The sequence below is a fragment of the Equus przewalskii genome, chromosome 2 (genome assembly GCF_037783145.1).
Source record: "Equus przewalskii isolate Varuska chromosome 2, EquPr2, whole genome shotgun sequence".
NCBI classification, from domain to species: Eukaryota; Metazoa; Chordata; class Mammalia; order Perissodactyla; family Equidae; genus Equus; species Equus przewalskii.
Window position 1 is genome coordinate 15706031 of NC_091832.1, and position 18626 is coordinate 15724656.

The 18626-nt window shown below is 39.9% G+C and overlaps 1 protein-coding gene across 15 annotated transcripts in view; it reads right to left on the reverse strand.

The window, feature by feature from the left end:
- Nucleotides 1-17358, reverse strand: part of CCDC30 (coiled-coil domain containing 30) — a 139145-nt gene extending 121787 nt beyond the window's left edge. For 5 of the 15 annotated variants that reach the window (XM_070609981.1, XM_070609980.1, XM_070609979.1 and 2 more), the window contains exons 1-5: nt 16760-17289; nt 9876-10018; nt 8936-9118; nt 6630-6751; nt 2529-2721 (exon numbers count right to left, since the gene is read on the reverse strand). In XM_070609981.1, the coding sequence (XP_070466082.1) occupies nt 2529-2721; nt 6630-6751; nt 8936-8953 (333 nt within the window). In that variant the 5' untranslated portion in view covers nt 8954-9118; nt 9876-10018; nt 16760-17289. Of the gene's footprint in view, nt 1-2528; nt 2723-6629; nt 6752-8935; nt 9119-9875; nt 10019-16759 lie in introns of those variants that run through there. The other 10 variants (XM_070609970.1, XM_070609972.1, XM_070609969.1 and 7 more) reach the window with 10 other exon arrangements.
- Nucleotides 17359-18626: the final 1268 nt, after the last annotated feature.

Sequence of the window (18626 nt, forward strand, 5' to 3'; positions counted from 1 at the left end):
CTTCTTTGGTACAGTGTCTAAATCTTTTATCCATTTTTAACTGGGTCGTATATGTTATTATTATTGAGTTATAAAAGTTATTTATATATTTAGGTGTGAAGCTTTTGCTGGATTTTTTTTTAAATATTGCCTCCCAGTCTATGGCTTGCTCTTTCATTTTCGCAACAGTGTCTTTTGAAGAACAAATGATCTGAATTTTTATGAAGTTCGATTTATTATTTTCTTTTATACTTTGTGTTTTTCCTGTCTTATGAAAATCTTGCCAAATCCAAGATCACTAAGATTTTCTTCTGTGAATTTTATCTCCTACATGATCTATGAGCCATTTTTTCTTCTATGAATTTTATCTCCCACATGATTTATGAACAATTTTGAGTTAATTTTTGCATACGGCGTTAGATAAGTGTATCGTAAGGCCTAAAATTTCATGTGCTGCCTTAACATCCTTGAGCCTCACAGTGCACAAAGGCCTAATCATGAATTGCCCTGCTCTTGACAGATATGCCCCCATCCAACAGGAAAGATTCCCCACCCAGCTAGTTCCCTATCAGCCAGGCCAGCTGTACTCCACTCAGTCCTCAGTCTAATGGGTTTCATATCCCTGCCAGCCTGTGGAATTTTTCGACCAAGCCATTTATATCCTCCCATGGGAACCAGGGGGCACCTCACCCTACTGTTACTACAAGGTCTGCCTCCTATAGCCCCTATGAGTTCAACTATTCCTGAGTACAACCCCTTCTGGCCCTGCATGGTAGGCAGTATCCTCCTCCTCTGGGCTGTGAGCATATGTTGCTAATAAACTAACAATATTATCTCTGTTCAGTGTTGGGTGTCATGTGTTCAGCCATCTCTTAGTATTTAGGATAAGGAAATTTTCCTTCATCAGTGGGGAAGGGAATTTCAACAGAGCTGAGGGTTTTGGGGTGTTTCTGGGTTTTTTTGCATATGTCTATCCAATTGTTCCAGCATAATTTGTTGAAAAGGTTATATTTTTCCCATTGAATGACCTTGGCACCCTTGTTAAAAATCAATTGACTATATAGGTGTGGGCCTATTTCTGGATTCTTTATTCTGTTCCATTGATCTGTACATCTATCTTTACACCAATACTACGCTTTCTTGATTAGTGCAGCTCTACAGTAAGTCTTGAAAACAGGAAGTGTGTATCTTCCAACTCTGTTTTCCTTTTTCAAAGTTGTTTTGGCTATTCTAGGTCCTTTGTCTTTCCAAATCAATTTTAGAGTCAGCGTGTCAGTTTCTACAAGAAAAGTGACTCTGCTGATTACTTTATTCTCAGGTAAATTAGCTCAAAATATAACTGAGGACGCCACAGAAATTTTAAGAGTTACATTTTCTAATAAAAAATCTTTCTTGAATCTGTTTTAATTTTTTTTGTTAGTGGCAAAACTATGACCTAACAGTGACTGCATAGACAGCCTTAGAGTCATCCAAGACTTCACCCCACAATGTCCAGTTTGTTTTATAGATTCCATCTCCTTCACAACTCCTTAGTTCATCTTCCTTTCTCTGTTTACACTCTGAGCCTTGTTTTTGGTTCTCATTCTTTAATTACTTACTATATAATCCCCTGAAATGCTTGTTTCCAGTCTGGCCCCTATCCAATCCATCCTTCTACTGTGACCAGACTGATTTTTCTAGAATACCAATCAGATCATGTTACTCTCCTCTTAAAATCATTCAGTGACTCTCCAGACCTTCTATATCAAAGTCAATCATTTGTACATTCAAAATATTTTTATGCCTCTAGTATGGTCCAGGAACATTGCTGGGTGCTCAGTCCAAACTCTTTAGCTTAGCATATGAGTCTCACCATGACATAGTTCCTGAAAATATCTCCAGCCACATTTCTCAGTACTCACTCACATGAACCACTATGTATTGTACACTGTTTCCTCTGCCAGGAATGCCTTTCCCAGCTTTTTCATCTAGCTAACACCTACTCAGCTTTCAAACTACTACTCAAGATCACGTCTTCTGTAAGTCTTTTCTACCCATCCTGACTTAGCCCCTCCCCCGAGTTTCCCTCATCATAGAACTTTCCACACTGAAACTGAACTATAACCGCTGGTTTATTTCTTTCCTTTATTAGCCTGTAAGTTTCTTGCAAGACCAGATCATGTCTAATCTGACTTCATTTCTACATCCACTAGCACAAGCTTGGTATGTGGTAAGTTCCCAATAAATAAAAACAATCATGCTAATTAAAGTGTGAGGTACTGTTCTAGAGCTTTATATACATTATTTCATTTTCATGATCATCTTTTGGTTTAGTTAAGTTGATCCCAGATTTTATAGATGTGGAAATCAAGGCTCACAGAAGTTAACTACCTTGCTGAAGGACATAGTGCTAACAAGTGGCAGAGGAAGTCCATCCAAACCCAAAGCCTGTGTTGTTAAGCACTGTTACACTGGCTTTCTGATATTTGAATGAATGAATGATTAAATGAACAAATGCATTTAAAAACTGGCCTGCCTCTTATTCAATTATCTAGTTAATTTTGGAATACCTGGGGAAATTCTTTCAGTAGGTTACTGCTCATACATCTTTGTGACTCTGCCTTGGGGCCCCCAAGTTCCAGTTTCCTCAAGAGTGCACTTCTTTCCACCAGTAAGTACGCAGTCTGTTCACTGGGGCTGCTCAGAGCTATATCAGATAAGCCTTCTTGATACAACATTTCTTCAACCTCCTTTATTTTTGCCTCTGTTGGGAAGAAATAACAGAAATAAAACTTTTAAAAGACATACAGGCAAATGATTGTTCTATAAGATGTTAAAAGAGTTCTTAATTAGATAACAAATTAATTTTAAAAAGTAAGCTATACCGATACTATCACTCTTCTCCCCATCTCTCCAGGGTGTTTGCAAACTTTCAAAATTAGTAGTGTGAAAACGTTCTCAAAAGCAGTAGATATTATTACTACTTTCATAAGGTTAAAATTTTTTCTTGCATAACTTTAAACTTTGTTGTTTTATTAACTGCTTCCTATGCAGCGGGTATTGTACGAAGCATTTGAGATAAATTTATCTCATTTGATCCTTACAACAACCCAGTGAGGTAGGAACCATGATTATCCCTTTTATGAGATGAGGACTCAGGTACCAAGAAGACAAAAAACCTATACAGGGTCACTCAACTAATCCTGCCAAAGTTCTTGGTGATTTCAATATTCAGGGAGATAATTATTCTAGCGCCCTGGCTTCTCAGTCCCTTCACCAGCTAACTTCCAAAGATCTGGTCCCCTACCCCATCTCAGCCACCTACTCCATAGTAATTCCCTAGCCCTCGTCATTGGCAATAACTGTAGCCTCTCCTCAGTCTCAGTTTCAGGCATCCTATGGCCGCATCATCCCTCTCCATGTACTTCTAGTAGCTCAATTTCAACAAGTTTTCGACCATACTGGAATCTATAATCTATTGATTTTAAACACTTTTCAATGTTCCTTACCCGCTCCTGTTCTCATTTATTTTCTTATCGAGCTTAGAGTCTATAATCTATGATTATACTTGCTCCCTTAAAAACATTCACAACTCCCTTGCCCCTCTTTTCTTCCATTATACTTGGTTGGCAAAACTCCAATCTGTTTAAATTCAACTCTTCACCTCCTCTGCACTTCACTTCAGAAAATGAACGTGGCTGGAGAAAACTGCACAGCCAGTGCTGACTGAAGTGGGCCCTTGTTGCTGCCTAGCCATCCTCCTTCATTTCCTTGGTCACCTCTCATTGTGCAGAGATCTAGATCACTACTTCATTCCTCTCTCTCCTCGAGCCTCCAACATCTTCCCCATCCTCACTCTCGGCTGAACACCCTGCTTCTGATTTCACTGAGGAAAGAGGGCACTCTGAAGAGAACTTCCACAAGTTCCGCTTGCCAAATGTGCCAGTTCCCACATACTCTTCCCTCTCGTGAGATTTAACAAACTACCCTTGCTCCTAAGGCCAGGCCCTCCCCTGTGCACTGGATCCCACTCCTTCTTACCTCAAAGACAACACTCTTGCCAACTGATTGCTCTCTCTATTGCCTCCTCAAGCTTTCTTCCCAACTAAGCATTGTACTCATCTTAGCGACATGCTATAATATCTCCCATTAAAAATAACAATGGCGAAAACAACACCAAAAGACCTTCCTTCAACCTCATATCTCCCTCCAGCTTCTGCATCATTTCTTCATCCCCCTTTACAGCACAATTCAAGAAAGGGTCAACCACAGCCATGCCCCCTCCTCCTCTCCTACCACACTTTCCTGAATTCACTCCAGTCAGGCTTTCATATCCACCACCACACAGAAACAGCTCTCCTCAAAGTCACTGATGACCTCCGTGTGACCAAATCCAATGGTCAGTGATGTGTCCTCATTGCACACAGCCCCGCAGAGGTGTCCGACCCAGTTGTTCCCATCCTCTTCCTAAAACACTTTCTTTATTTCTCTTCTGGGACACCACACCCTGCTGGTTTTCCTCCTCCCTCACTTGCCACTCCTCACACTCCTTTGCTGATTTCTCACCTTTCCAACCTCTAAACACTAGAATGACTCAGCTCTGAATCTTTTTTTCTTCTTTTCACTTCCTATGTTATCTCCTTTGGTTTCAAGCCTGTAGGTATTAGCTCTATGCTGATGACTCTCAAATTTACATCTTTACTGCTGCATTCCAGATACACACACAATTGCCTACTTGACATTTCCACTTGGATGTCTAATATACACCTCAAAATTTACATGTCCAAAAGCCAACTCTTTACTATCTCCCCCAAAGGGACCTCCCACAGTCTCCCCCGTCTGAGCAGTTAGGAACTCCACTATTCTAACTGCTCAGGCCAAAACACTTTGGGTCACCAGTGACTTCTCTGCTTTTCTCCCACCCAACATTAAACCTATTATCAAATCATGTTAGCTCTACCTTCAAAAGATATCCTTTAGTTACATGAGCATTCTGATGTGATTGACATATGTGTTTCTAATAAAGAAAACCTCGTATTTTGCAAAATTGCTCACTAAGAATAGTAGAGCTTATCGAACAAACAGATTGGTGTAGAGTACTCAAAACCTTTGTCATTGTGTAGAGTGCTACAACAGATAATGACAATTCTAATAATTATACAGGTATATTTAAAGAGCAAGTTCTTAAAAAATAAAATAATACTATAGTAAATAGAGGATTTTATCCTTTATTTAGAAAAAAATCAAGCTTGCTGTACAGGTGAGCAGGAGTCTGCAGAGTTATGGAAACAAAGGCAAAATGTACAAGGATTAGGGATATCTTTGCAATAAGCACTTCTGAGGCAAAATGTGGCCAAACTGAGCCCAGAAGAAGAATGCGGAATGAATGGGCTTGTGTCTAAACTTCAAGGCTTGCTGGTAGCCCAAATCATTAACATGCTAGGAGAACTGTACATGAACTTCCACGTGATAATGACACCACTGCCCTATTCACCAGTCCTTCACCAGCTAATTGGTGTTGGAGGCAGGACATACAGCATCTTGTTTCTTGTAGTTTGGCAGATTAAAGCCCTGAACAACCCTCCTCCTGAGAATAACTAAAAATGACAGAAAAAAATAGAGAAAACTCTTAAAATGTAACCACTATATGAACAAATATAGAAAGCAAACTTTTAAACCAGCAGAAGAAAACTCAATATATCCAGTGGAAAACAAGAAAGAAAGAACAAACAAAAACAAGAGTGTAGAAATAGGGCTGGCCTAGTGGCGCAGTGGTTAAGTGCGCATGTTCTGCTTCAGTGGCCTGGGGTTCGCCGGTTCATATCCTGGGTGCGGACACGACACCGCTTGGCAAGCCATGCGGTGGTAGGTGTCCCACATATAAACTAGAAGAAGATGGGCACGGATGTTAGCTCAGGGCCAGTCTTCCTCAGCAAAAAGAGGAGGATTGGCGGCAGATGTTAGCTCAGGGCTAATCTTCCTCAAAAAAAAAAAAGTGTAGAAATACGTGAAGTATGTCCTATGATTAACTCAACCTTCTCTGCATCTAAGATTCAAAATAAAGAAGAAAACTTTTCCATCAACAGACCCTCGTGAAAGGAAGTTCTAAAAGGAAAATGATCCCAAATAGAGTATCTGAACTGCAAGAAAAATGCTGAGCAATTAAGAAACATACAGTAAATATAAATAATCATTGGCTGCATATAATAATATCTAATTTGTGGAGCTAAGCAAAGTAGAATATTATAAAGGGGTCCTATCTGTATCTTCTCTTATAGCTTTGTAGTACTTAATAAATATTTCCTGAGTCCTTAATACACTAGGTACTTTACAAGGCAGGTGTTGTGGGGAACTCAGAAACCACTAAGACTAGGACATACTCTCTGCCCCAGAGGAACTGACACAGGTAATTATGACACAGCGTGGTAAGTGCTACAACAGACATTGATGGAAATAACCATTCCGCACCCTTGCACACATGTTTCACAGTATTTCAGAACATATACTTCAAAAAGACAGGCAAAAAATACACCTAAAACACTACAAGTACTTTTCTTGGGGTGGAGGATATATAGCAATTTTTTCCCTTCCCAAATTTTCTATAACTGTCACATGTTAATTTTTAGAATCAGAAAAAAATTAAATTTACATTTTTACAATGAGAAAAGTTATCCTGTTTGACTTGGAGCTCTTTAAACTCATGTCTAAGCTGTTCATTTTCCTTTTCATAACCACTAGAAAATCCTTCTCTTTCTTCTGTTAAGTTACAGACATGGTTTGCACAATTTTCCACCTAAAAAGAAAATAATATATTTTCTTACTTTTAGTCCATGGTGCATATTTTAACTCACATTAAAACTCTATTAAGTGACAGAGCCATTAAGAGATCACCATATTATCATGTCTGTAGTCTGAGAAATAAACAGAAAACTCAGCTTTCCTTAAGTGTGGGTCTCTCTCTCTAAACTTTCTTCCAGCTGTTTTCTGTTTTCAGACATTGTTTCCCATAGATATGATGACACATAACACAAATTTCATGAGACAGCCACAATTTTTAATACTTTTTCCATTAATATATCAGTTTTCAAATCAAATCTCCTTATCTACAGCTTAGGAAATATGGTCATGATACCCATGAACAGAGAAAAATCTAAACAATAATTATGTTTATACACCTATGCCAAAACTGATGATTAAAATGTCTGAAATGTTAATAGGAGATTGTATTATATTATTGGGTATTCTTTCAAAAGTTTCTGGTTAATACGACAGCCTCACTTTTATGTGGCTAATAAAAATAGATTGAGAGCTAGCTATGTGCTCCAGGCACTATGTTAGGGACATCAAATATTTAACTTTCACCACAACCCTTGAGACTGTTATCCTCCCACTTTGAAGGTGAGGAAGCAGGCTGAGACAGGCGAAGGGACTTGTCTTGTCACACAAGGCATAAGGGGAGGAGCCACACTTCACACTCGGGTGGGCCAGAATCTGAGACTGAGCTCTTACTGTGCCAAATTGCTTAGAATTAGACTACCAAAATAACTGAACTGCATATTGCTGAATTGTTTTGAAGCCTACTGTACAACTCCTCAGAAAATGAACAAAAAGCTGAATGGTATAGTAGAAGAAACACAGGACTGCAGTCCAACTTTATAACTTCCTGGTAAATTTCAGTTTCCTCCTCTTTAAAATGGCAGGAACAGTAGTACCTATTTCTAATAATAATAGCTACAATTTATTGACTACTTATTAGGTACCAAGTACATGTGTAAAATGTTTTATACACATTGCCTTGTGTAAACCTCACAAATCTCTTTCAAGAAACTATTATTATCCCCATCTTACAGATGAGGAATTTCAAGCTCAAATAAGTTACTTGCCCAAGGTTATACAGAGAGATAGTGCTAATGGCATTTTTTCACCCCCATCTGCCCAACGTTAAAGTTCACAGTCTCTTATGCTACACTGCTTATGTTCTAAAGAAGCTGCATTCCTCTTTAAGAGTTTGGAAATCAGATTGCCCTCTAAGAGGTAAATTTAAAAATCAAGTTATCTATCTGGACTGAGATCTGGAAACTCAGCAGAGCGATTCCCAAGCAACCTGAGAGAATTAACTCATTTAAACTGAGAATATATAAGAAAGTAGGTTGATTAGTACTGGAAATATCACAAAGAGATAAGAGTAAAAAATTGCCATTATCTACCCATCTAAGGGCCAGGTACCCTGGTCCTAGATACAACACGTCCAGAAACAAGGGCAGGTATAGATAGCCCTATTGTGAAAATCTGGCTATCTTAGCCAGTGCTATAAAAATTTAGAATCATTTGTTCACCAAGTAAACATCTGATTAAAATTTGGCTTCCCATGCAGTGCACCTGTAGGGAGAGAATGCATTAGCCACAGGACATATGTGAATGATTCCTCTGGCAATTATATTTTTTATCGTCAGTTACTAAGTCGATGTCTATTTTTCTATAAACTTCTCTGTGAGTTTAGTTAATACAAGCCCCCCTTTGAGAAGCAGACCCACTCACAGTAAGCTGACTAATCAGGTTTCTAAGCTGACAAGCAAGAGAGTCAGCCAGAGGGTCAGTTATTGAGACAAGGAGGAATTTATCAAGATAATGAAAGCCACATTGAGCAGACCTATTTGGATATTCAACTAATCATCTCTGGGCAACCTCCTGTATACGTACTCTATTGGAAACCAATATAGACTGTCGATATATTTCATGAAAAAAAATGTACATGTGAATGCTTTGCAGACTATACAGTGATATTCAAATGTTGGGGTTTTTTAAAATGATTTATAATTTATTACAAATATTTTCAAACTAATGACATTTATCTCTTTCACCCCATTATAGTTTGGTTAGTGGATGAAATTCAAATGTTGGTTTTTAATGTGCTAATTTAATAAAAGACAATGAACAAAGCCACAGATATCTTAAAACTTTATATTTTTAGTCTTACTTCTTTCATTTCTTCCATGTGCTTCACCGAAAGCTCTTCTAGATTTCTGGTAGCAGCCCTCAGCCTGTCTTCATCGTGCTAGAATAAGCACCAGATAAAAGACAGTTGTTCTTCTGCAGTAGCAAGGGGTTCAATCCCTTCTTTCTTGAGATGGTGAAGTACGTCTTTGAACTGAACTTTTCCCTTGATAGAAGAGATAAGCATATGCATACGTACACACATACACACACAACTGAGCGCACAAGAAATCTGATATGCATATATGCCTAGAATTAGATTCTCTAAAAAGTATAGTTTAGTTTCCCTATTAACTAGTGGTTATGTATCCAGTTACAAAGAACACTTACAAAAAATAGCTTACAAAAAAAATTAAAGCTTTGAACAGCTTTTATAATAAGAAACGACACGATATATATAATGCAAATGTATGGTAGAGTGTTTTAAAAAATACAAGCTTTCCTGTCTGCCTAGTTCTTAAGCTTACAATTTAATAACCTGAAAATCTCCCAAAGGCCCCTTGCAATGTTATAAATTCAAAAAAAGCTTTTGTTCCTTCTACTGAATATTTAGAAATAAAAGGACTCCTCTGGAAGGTAGAGAGCCCACTAATTTGGTACTATCAAGGAGTTATTTCGCTCACAGAATGTGTATTATAATTTTTGTTGACTTCTAAGTCATGCAGCTTTCTTCTGAACTTCTTGATCTAAGACTGACATCAATACTATCTTTAATTTTTTTAAGTTGAACGTAGTCAACTTGCACTACCCGGTAGGTGAAAGAAATGTCTGCTGACTGATGAAGTGATATCTGTGTTACTAGAACCATTAACTATGAATAAGACTCTCTGTTATAATCAAACAACTTTTAATGAAGTTAATCTGACCAGAATTATAGTGATAAGCATAATTATTATTTTACTGCAGCTAGTCCACATAATTACCTTCACTTTTGTTTTTTTAACAGCAAAACTATATTTTTTTCATTTTTCTTCTTTCTTGCTAAGTTTTCCAGAGTCTCATCATTTTCACATCAACAGTTTCAGTGGATGATATATAGAATTTTAATTATCATCTGATACTCATACTGAAAGAAAAAAGGACCCTGGTCTGAATCTTTGTACCCCCATGTGCCCTCCCCATGACTTATAGCTATAAATCTTCTTGTGCTCCCCCACCCCCACCCCCATCATCTGGTCCCCACTCATATCCTCCTTCTCCCTAGAAGGTCTCTGAGCATTATTCAGTTACTCGTGGTTTTGGTCCTGTGTATCAGAGAGCCCAAGACACTAGGAGTACATAGCAACCTGGGAGGCCCACTTGGCAATATGGAAAAATGCTTATGTTATAATGATAAGAGAAAAAGCAGAATGCAAAAGTATTATTACAACTATGTGAACACCAGACACACAAGGAAAAGACTGGAAGCAAAGACATCAAAATGTTAAATACTGTTGTGACAAATTGACGAGATTGTAATTAGAAAATAAGTGTTTGAATTATTACAACTCTTGTACTGTAGGTTGCTTGCCCCCAGGGAGTAGCATAATCCCCCCATGTTGTAGGTGCGGAGCCTTAAGTTGGAGGAAGTTGAAAGGAAAAAGGGATGGGGGATATTAAGGATTCCTTTGGATCCTTGGCTTCTGGGAGATTTGGGGGCATCGGAGGGTAAGCAGGGATACAGGAAGAGGAGGCTTGCTGGTCAGGAGGACAGTGTAGGCTGCAGGTCAATATCCAAGTGCATGACTCATCTGAGCTCCTAGACTTGACCACCCCCCAAAGCCAGTGATCTTTAATCTCCATTCTACTCGGCCATCCATTCCCATGGCTACATCCCAGCCCTTGTCATAACCTGAACCACTGCTGAAATCCTGCAATCCTAAACTCCAAATGTCCCACTCTCACCACCACCTTCCATACTTCCTGCTTTCTTTTTATGTGTGGTAAATATATGAAATCTAAAATTTACCATTTTAACCATTCTCAAGTGTAGAATTCAGTGACATTAAGTATATTCACAATGTTGTGCAACCACCACCACTATCCATTTTCAGAATTTTTCATTACTCTAAACATGAACTCTGTACCCAGTAAGCAATAGCTCCTCATTTCCCTCTTCGCCCAGCCACTGGTAATCTCTACTCTACTTTCTGTCTATAAATCTGCCTGTTTCAGGTACCTCATAGAGGGAATTATACAATATTTGTCCTTTTGTTTCTGGCTTATTTCACTCAGCATAATGTCTTCAAGGTTCATCCATTTTATAGCATGTATCAGAATTTCCTTCCTTTTTAAGTTGGATAATATTCCATCATATGTATTTTGTTTATCCATTCATCTGTTGATGGACGTTTAGGTTGGTTCCACCTTTTGACTATTGCAAATAACACCACTGTGAATACTGGTGTACAAGTATCTGTCTGAATGCCTGCTTTCAATTGTTTTGGTTATATACCTGGGGATGGAATTGCTGGATATATAATTCTGTGTTTAACTTTTTGAGGAAGTACCATAAAAACAGAAATAATAGTCATACTAATGGATGTGAAGTTGTTGCTCTCTTAAACTATATTTATTCTACAATGACAGTGAGATCTCCAGTCCCTGGACCATTACATCCTCTCAAACTACCAGATACTCTTTGGTTTCACTTATGTCCCCCTCAAGCCTGGACCCAATTGTTGATCCTTTCAAGTCTCTCATCAATGTCCCCAATTATCTTGCTCCTTGTCCCACCTTCCTTGAAAATCCCAGCTCTGGAACAGTTTAACCACTTGACTATTCTTTACCTATTTTAGTTTGCTGAGTGCTGGTAGACAAAAATAAAACAAGCATGCAGACTAGAGCCACTACAAATTCATGGTCTGCAGCCTGAGCCAAGTTTCTCTACTTGCATAGTCATTCTATGCATTCTTTGCCAGCTTCTGTTACCATTTCATTCAGCAACTATTTGGAACTTCCACCTGTCCTGTCAAACTCCAAATTTCACCTCTCCCCTCTTCTGGCAGATCACCTTTTCTCTCACAGCACTAGTAAAACTAAGGTCATCATCATGTCAGCTTCTTCCACTACCACCAACATACTAACCCTCATCTTTAGACATCTGTCCTCTTTCCTTTCTCAGTGGAAGATCTTTCCATTCTCCTGACCAAAGCTAATCCCTTTACCTATGTTCTAGATCCCACTCCATATTGCTTCCTCAAGAAAGCTTTTTCTTTTCTGTAAGCTCATTAGCTCCCTCAGTACTAATGTCTTATCCTTAGCTCAAGATGTTTCTGTTCTTAAAAATAAAGATAAAAGATAACCTTCCTTTGATGCCACCATATCCCCCTCATGTTATTATCCTCTTTCTAATTTGTCTTTCACCCCTCAAACCACTGTATTTTGGCTTCTGCTCTTACCACTGTACTCAAACTCAGTTGACAATGACCCTCAAAATACCAAATCCAACTGACATGTTTCTGTTCTTTTTATATATGATCTCTCTACAATATCTGTTTGCTCCTTTCTTGAAAGTGCTTCCTTTCTCTGCTGTGTGATATCACTTTCTCCTGTTTTTACTCTTACCTCTCCAGCCTTTCCTTCTCTGTGTTCTTCCTGGGCTCTTCTTCTTCCACACCCTTCAAATGTCGCCATTCCTAAGAACCTGCCTTTGGCTCTCTGCCCCTCTCACTATCATGGTGATTAATGGTTTGGACATGGGAACCTGACATACCTTGGTTCTAACCCTGGCTCCACCAATTTCTAGCTGTGTGACTTAGGCAAGTCATCTAAATCCTTTAAGCTTTGATTTCCCCAAAATAAAATGGATATAATAGTAATGCCTACCTCATTGGGTTGTTAGGAGGATTAAATAGTAATCTATTTCTGCTAAACTCCAGATCTATCTAGAAAAACTAGCAAGAAACAGAAATACTGAAGATAGAACAAATACAAGTGCATACGGCAGAGACTGGCAGTTGTCTTTCGATATGTATTCATTCCTTTTTCCACAGAAATAAGACATTCAATTTTTTGACTGATCACATGGCTATCTGCCTTACTGCTAGATATAGCCATGCGACCAAGCGTTGACCAAGGGGATGTAAATGGAATTGTGTGCCATCTCTAGGAAGTGTCCTTATAGGAAAAGGATGCCCTCTTCCTCACTTCTTCCTCCTTTTTACTGGCTAGAATGCAGACAAGATAGCTGAAGCCTGAGCAGCCATCCTGGACACCATGAGGTGGAAGCCACATGCCATGGATGATATACTATCACGAGAGATGAAATCTGAGTCTCCTGAAAATTTCAAGATGCTGCCCTATCATCTTTTTATGACTTTTATGTGAGAGAAATAAATTTTTTTTTTCAAGTCATTATTATTTTGAGCTTTCTCTCCCTCACGGCCAACCAACTCCAACCACTACAGGAGGGTTACTGAAAGAATAAGACACAAGGGACTATGCTGCAAACTAAACATGTCTACACTGGAATTGGATATGGAACTGGACAGCCATTACTAGTCTACCCTGACCTATGAGATCCTTCGTCTCTGGGTTTCCCTACAAATCTCCCCTCATTAACTTGAGTCTCTACATGGATAGACTTTCTTTGCTTGCTCATCAGCAAGGCTGAAAACCCATTCAAGTCCTAAGTCTATGTGACTTTTCCAATTAAGTCATTTCTGTTCTTTATCTCTTAGTTCAAATTTATGAGAGACACTTATTTGTTGCTCACCCAAAGAATTGTGCCCTCCTCTCCGAGGTTAGTTATATAATCCTCAGTCAATGAGTTGTGGCTGGAATAGGTTGGAAGCAGGGGTACAAATATGGTCACCAAAGCCTACTCTTTAAGCAAGGATTGGCAGAGAGGTACAAGTTCCAGACGAGAGGATACAGGCCAGGAAGGCAATATAAAATGAGTCTACTATCTAAGGCCAATGCATATCCAATTGTCTAGTGAACAATTCAGCTTGAACAATCCACTCATCTTTCTCTTACTGTATTCCCACTCCTCCTTCCATATTTCAGTTAATAAAATCCCCATTGATATAGTTTCCCAAGGCAGAAACCTGGGAGTCATCCTTGGCCTCTCCTTATTCATTCCACTCTCATGCACAATCAGTTCCTGAATTTGTAGATTCTACCTCTTTTATCATTTTCTAATTCACCCTCTCCATGTCTAAGGTTGCTGACTTAGTCTAGTCTCTCCTCACTATTTGCCCAGTTTAGTGTAATAGCATCCTTAACTGATTTCCCTGCTGCCAGGCTGGACCTCATCCAATCTCTACTCCACAAAACTCTCAGACTGATCCTTCTGAATACAAATCACTTGCTGCTTAACATGGCCATTGCTTTCAGGAAGAGTTCAAACACCTTCGCGGGCACCAGAGATTCTTCACAATCTGCTTCCTGCCTGTCTCTCTAGTCTTATCTTCTGCCATACCTTGATATAAGCCCTTCACACCAGTATACTTATTGATCCCCATCATGCAGCTTGTATTTCCATGACTTTGCACATCTGGGCCCCTCTGCCTGTTCTGCTATGACATCCCAGCACAAACATTTTTCCAGTGGATTTATTGGCACTCAATGGTTGAGTAACTTGAAAATTCTAACAAAGCAAATCTTGAGATAAAATAAATCCACTCTTTGAATTATAAATGTGCTGCCATCTAAATTGTGCCTAAAATTATCTACATAACAAAGCATACAAGCATACTAGTCTCTCCAAGTAGATACTGAATAAATGTCCATTGAGTGTCTTAAAAATCCACTCTCAGGAAAAAAGCACATCCTGTAGTGTTCTGGGGCTTCCAAAAACTTCTAGATACAAAGAATGAGGTGGTAACGCTGCCAAAACAAGCTGAGACAGAGACAAAGAATTTCAAATGGGAAAAGGGCAAGGAGAATGGGTGCAGAGTCATTTCTACTTGTTCTTACTTCTCCTAGCAGGCGCCCTCCCACTACAGTGCAGGGGCCAGGACCATACCTCATGCTGCAGCACCTCTCCTGGCTCTGACAAAGGATGAGCTTTGAATCCCATGGTCTTTCAGTGACACGAGGGAACAAAGTAAATAGCATTGCCATGAAAACTGAAATATCCAGTCAAGTTCTTCATTCTCACCTTTGCTTCTTCGTTCTACACAAATATAATTTAAAGCTTACAGAGGTCTTAAATACGATCCATGTTTGTATACACAATTTCTTCCTTTTCAATTCTCAAATGAGGAGAAAAATACTTTTTAAAAAAGTTGAATACAATGTAGCAATGTTTAAATGCTTAAAATATAAAATTAAAGTGAAAAAGAAAGGCAAAATGTACACTATAACTACATAAAGATATACACATGTGACCAAGGATTGACATAGAACAGAAAAATGAACTGTTGACGTGTTAGGACAGAGTTTCTCAACCTTGGCACTATTCACATTGTGGGCTGGCTAATCCTTCGTAGTGGGCGGATGTTCGAGTATAGGAGGATGTGTAGCAGCATTCCTGGCTTCTACCAACTGGATGCCCAGTTGGGACAACTGAAAATGTCTCCATTCATTGCCAAGTGTCTCTTTGGGAGGGGAAGGGGGCAAAATCATTCCCCAGGTTTAGAACTACTATGCTAGTGTGAGAGGATAATTTTTTTAAATTATGTTAATGTTGCCAGAAAGGTGTTTCTTCAATAAATATATATTGAGGGGAAAGGAAAGTGCCTTAAAATATAGCACCTAACAGACCCTTTTTTCAAGAATTAAAATTTATTCAGTTTCCATTTAACAGGAAAAATTGAAAAAGGTGTAGAATTAGTTTTTCTTTTCTAAGCTATTATAGAAGAGAAAGCTGAATTTCTCAGTATTTGGAAATTTGACCTGGCTGGAAGCATGAGACATCACAAATAATGGCTGTAATTGGCCTGAGAAATAAAAAATCCAAATCATTCTAGCCCCAGAAATATCTGTTAAAAATGTACCCTTTGCATATCTTCAAACTACTGAAGAAGAAACAGTAAGACTCAACAAGGAACACATACTTTCAGACAAATTAGTTTTCCAAGCTAAAATACAATTGCACTGGATCTAAATGACTCATTCTATTTCTAAAGCCCTCTGTTCCAGTCTTTTTAGGACTATTGAGGCTGCTGCCTTGCCAAAAATATTTATTTTCAATCATTCCTCCTCATTGTTTTCGTTTCTTGGCTCACAGCACAAAGAATGTTTTCTGATTAAGAAACTGACATGAAGAGGAGACACAAGAACTGTTTCAAGCATCTCCTTTCCAGAAAATTCTATCGTATCAAGGTGTTGGGTTCATATGGGCTTAAAGTTGAAATCCTGTTACATGATCATTCTGAATGATCTTTTCACATGCATGAACACATCACTAAAATTTAAGCCTAACACAGTATTCACTTAAGCAAGGAACAATCTTCTTTCTTTATATAAGCCTAGGGTTGGCCCAAAAATGCATTATGATTTTTTTCCCTCCATTTTCAAGCCACACTTGGCTGGTAGTAATTTACTGCTTGTATTTACCAGTGTGCACTTCTCCATTCAAGTCTCTAGTTTACCCAAGACAGAAAGCTCGCTATAGTGCAGAGAAACCGAGAAAATCTTCCAAATGATTCTAGGCCTGGAGAATGTGAAATACTTAGCGACCCAAAGCATTTGTAGCAGGAAAGCGAAAGGGGGTGGTCTACAGATGACAGAGGTAGTGGAGACAAACGGACATTCAGTAACGTGCAGCGTGGACGAGAAAAGGTGAAATGGCTGTGGAATGAGCAGGATGAGAAAACTGGTGCTCAGGGTGATGAGAGAAGTGGATGAGGTTGTAGCTTGAAAGCAGAAGGGAACTGACTTGATGACGTCTGAAGTTGAGGATACAAAGGGCCTCCAGAGCTTCATTGGGAATTAAAGTGGAAGCCAAAAATGGCAGTTCTTTGTTCTCAGGCCTCAAACCGGGGGAGCCGTGGCCTCGTGGACCTTGTAACGGCCTGGACCGTCAGGTGCCGCCGTCTGTGCAAGGGTGAGTCTTGGCCTGGAAAGTGAGAGAAGGACCGCCTACCTAACTGGGGCGTTCTGAGCCCTCTCTCCATAGGAGCGGCAGCCTAATTCCAGATGCCTGTGGCGGCTGGGTCCCGGGCAACGGGCGAGTCCTTCTTCAGGCGGAATCCCTCCAACCCGCGGCTCGGAAGGCCGAGCCAGAGGAGGCTCTCGTCCAGTCGTTTCGGGCCATACTGGGGAGAGAAGCGTGAAAGACCGGGAACGCTGAAAAAGAGCGGAGAATAGCTGCTTCCCTCCTCGGGGCTGAGGCGGGAAACTCTGGAACCAGGCCGGAAATCGTCTTTTGGAGAGGCGACGAGGGTCCCCGGGCCGCTCCGCTCCCCCGCCGCTCCGCGGCCCGCCGCAGGTGCCTTAGGAGTCCCGGGCGTCATAGCAACCGCGCTCGCCGCAGAGACGCCAAGGCGTCCTTCCGCTGGGAACCATAGAAACGACGCACACCATTGGCTCAGGGGCGGTCCTTCCTGTGGAGACCATTGTTACGACGCACATCATTGGCCTTCGGGTCGTGGGGCGGGGTGCCTCCGGCAGGAACGAAGGTACGCCTCATTCCATTGGCTTCGTAGTAACCATGGTAACGTCATGGCGCACACTTGCGATTTAGAGGTTACATTTTGTTACAGAGCATTTAGTTCTCAAATAGCTTCCCGGCAGGCCTTTTCTAGAGCCCCAGCCTAATAACCTTGGATTTATTTTTCTACAGTAACTTCATTCTCAAAAGGGAGAGGGTGCTAGGTCAGAAGTTCTGAATTTTAGGCCTAGATCTGCCACTACCTACCTGGGGCACCTAAGACAATCACAACACTTTTGGACCTGGCTTATTATCGTAAAAACGAAGAAACCGGAGTTAACTAGAATTATCCCTAAGGCTGAAGACCTTTGAAAGTCCTAAGCACTAAAAATTCCGTTTAGGCGAACCATATCCTCCACCCATGTAATGCAAAATAAAAACTTCTAAATGACACAAAATTTAACATACGCTCGGTTTACATCATCTTCATTTTAATGCTCTTATGGCCAGATTCTAGTTAGTTCATCAAAGCTCGACTTTACTCATGTTTTGGGGTCCTTGCCTTGCTGGTATCCCAAACACCTACTTGCCTTTCTTACTCTTATTCTAGGTCCGCACAGGATCTTTCCCAAAGCTTTGCAGCTTCTACATGCATTATCTTGACGACTCTTACCCCTTACTTTCCAGAAGTGCTCTCGCCTCTCCCTCTGGCACCAGAGCCCTTCCAAGTGTTTTATCCCTGATCTAAAATGCTCACGACCATCACCTCCAGCCCACTTAACTCCTACTTATCAGATCAAGCGTCACTCCCCCAGGGATTTGTTCCTTGGTCCTCCAATCTAGATCAAGTTCCTTCTTATTTGCTCTCATTGACTCCTGTTTCTTTTCATTCTTTCCTTTTTTAAATACACTTCCACTTGCTGTTAAAACAAAAACCAAAACCTCTTGGGGCTTTTACACTGTAAATACTGTTTAAGTGCTCTGAATGGAAACTAAACTGAATTGGAAAACACTTTAAATAATTCCATGTAGGGTAGTGGTGGTGGTTTTTAAGCATTAACAAAACAGGATAGGAAATAGTTCCCAAAGGAAGGAATGATTGTGGCAAAAATAAACGTTAGGATCACTTCTAGTTTTAACTCCATTTATTCTC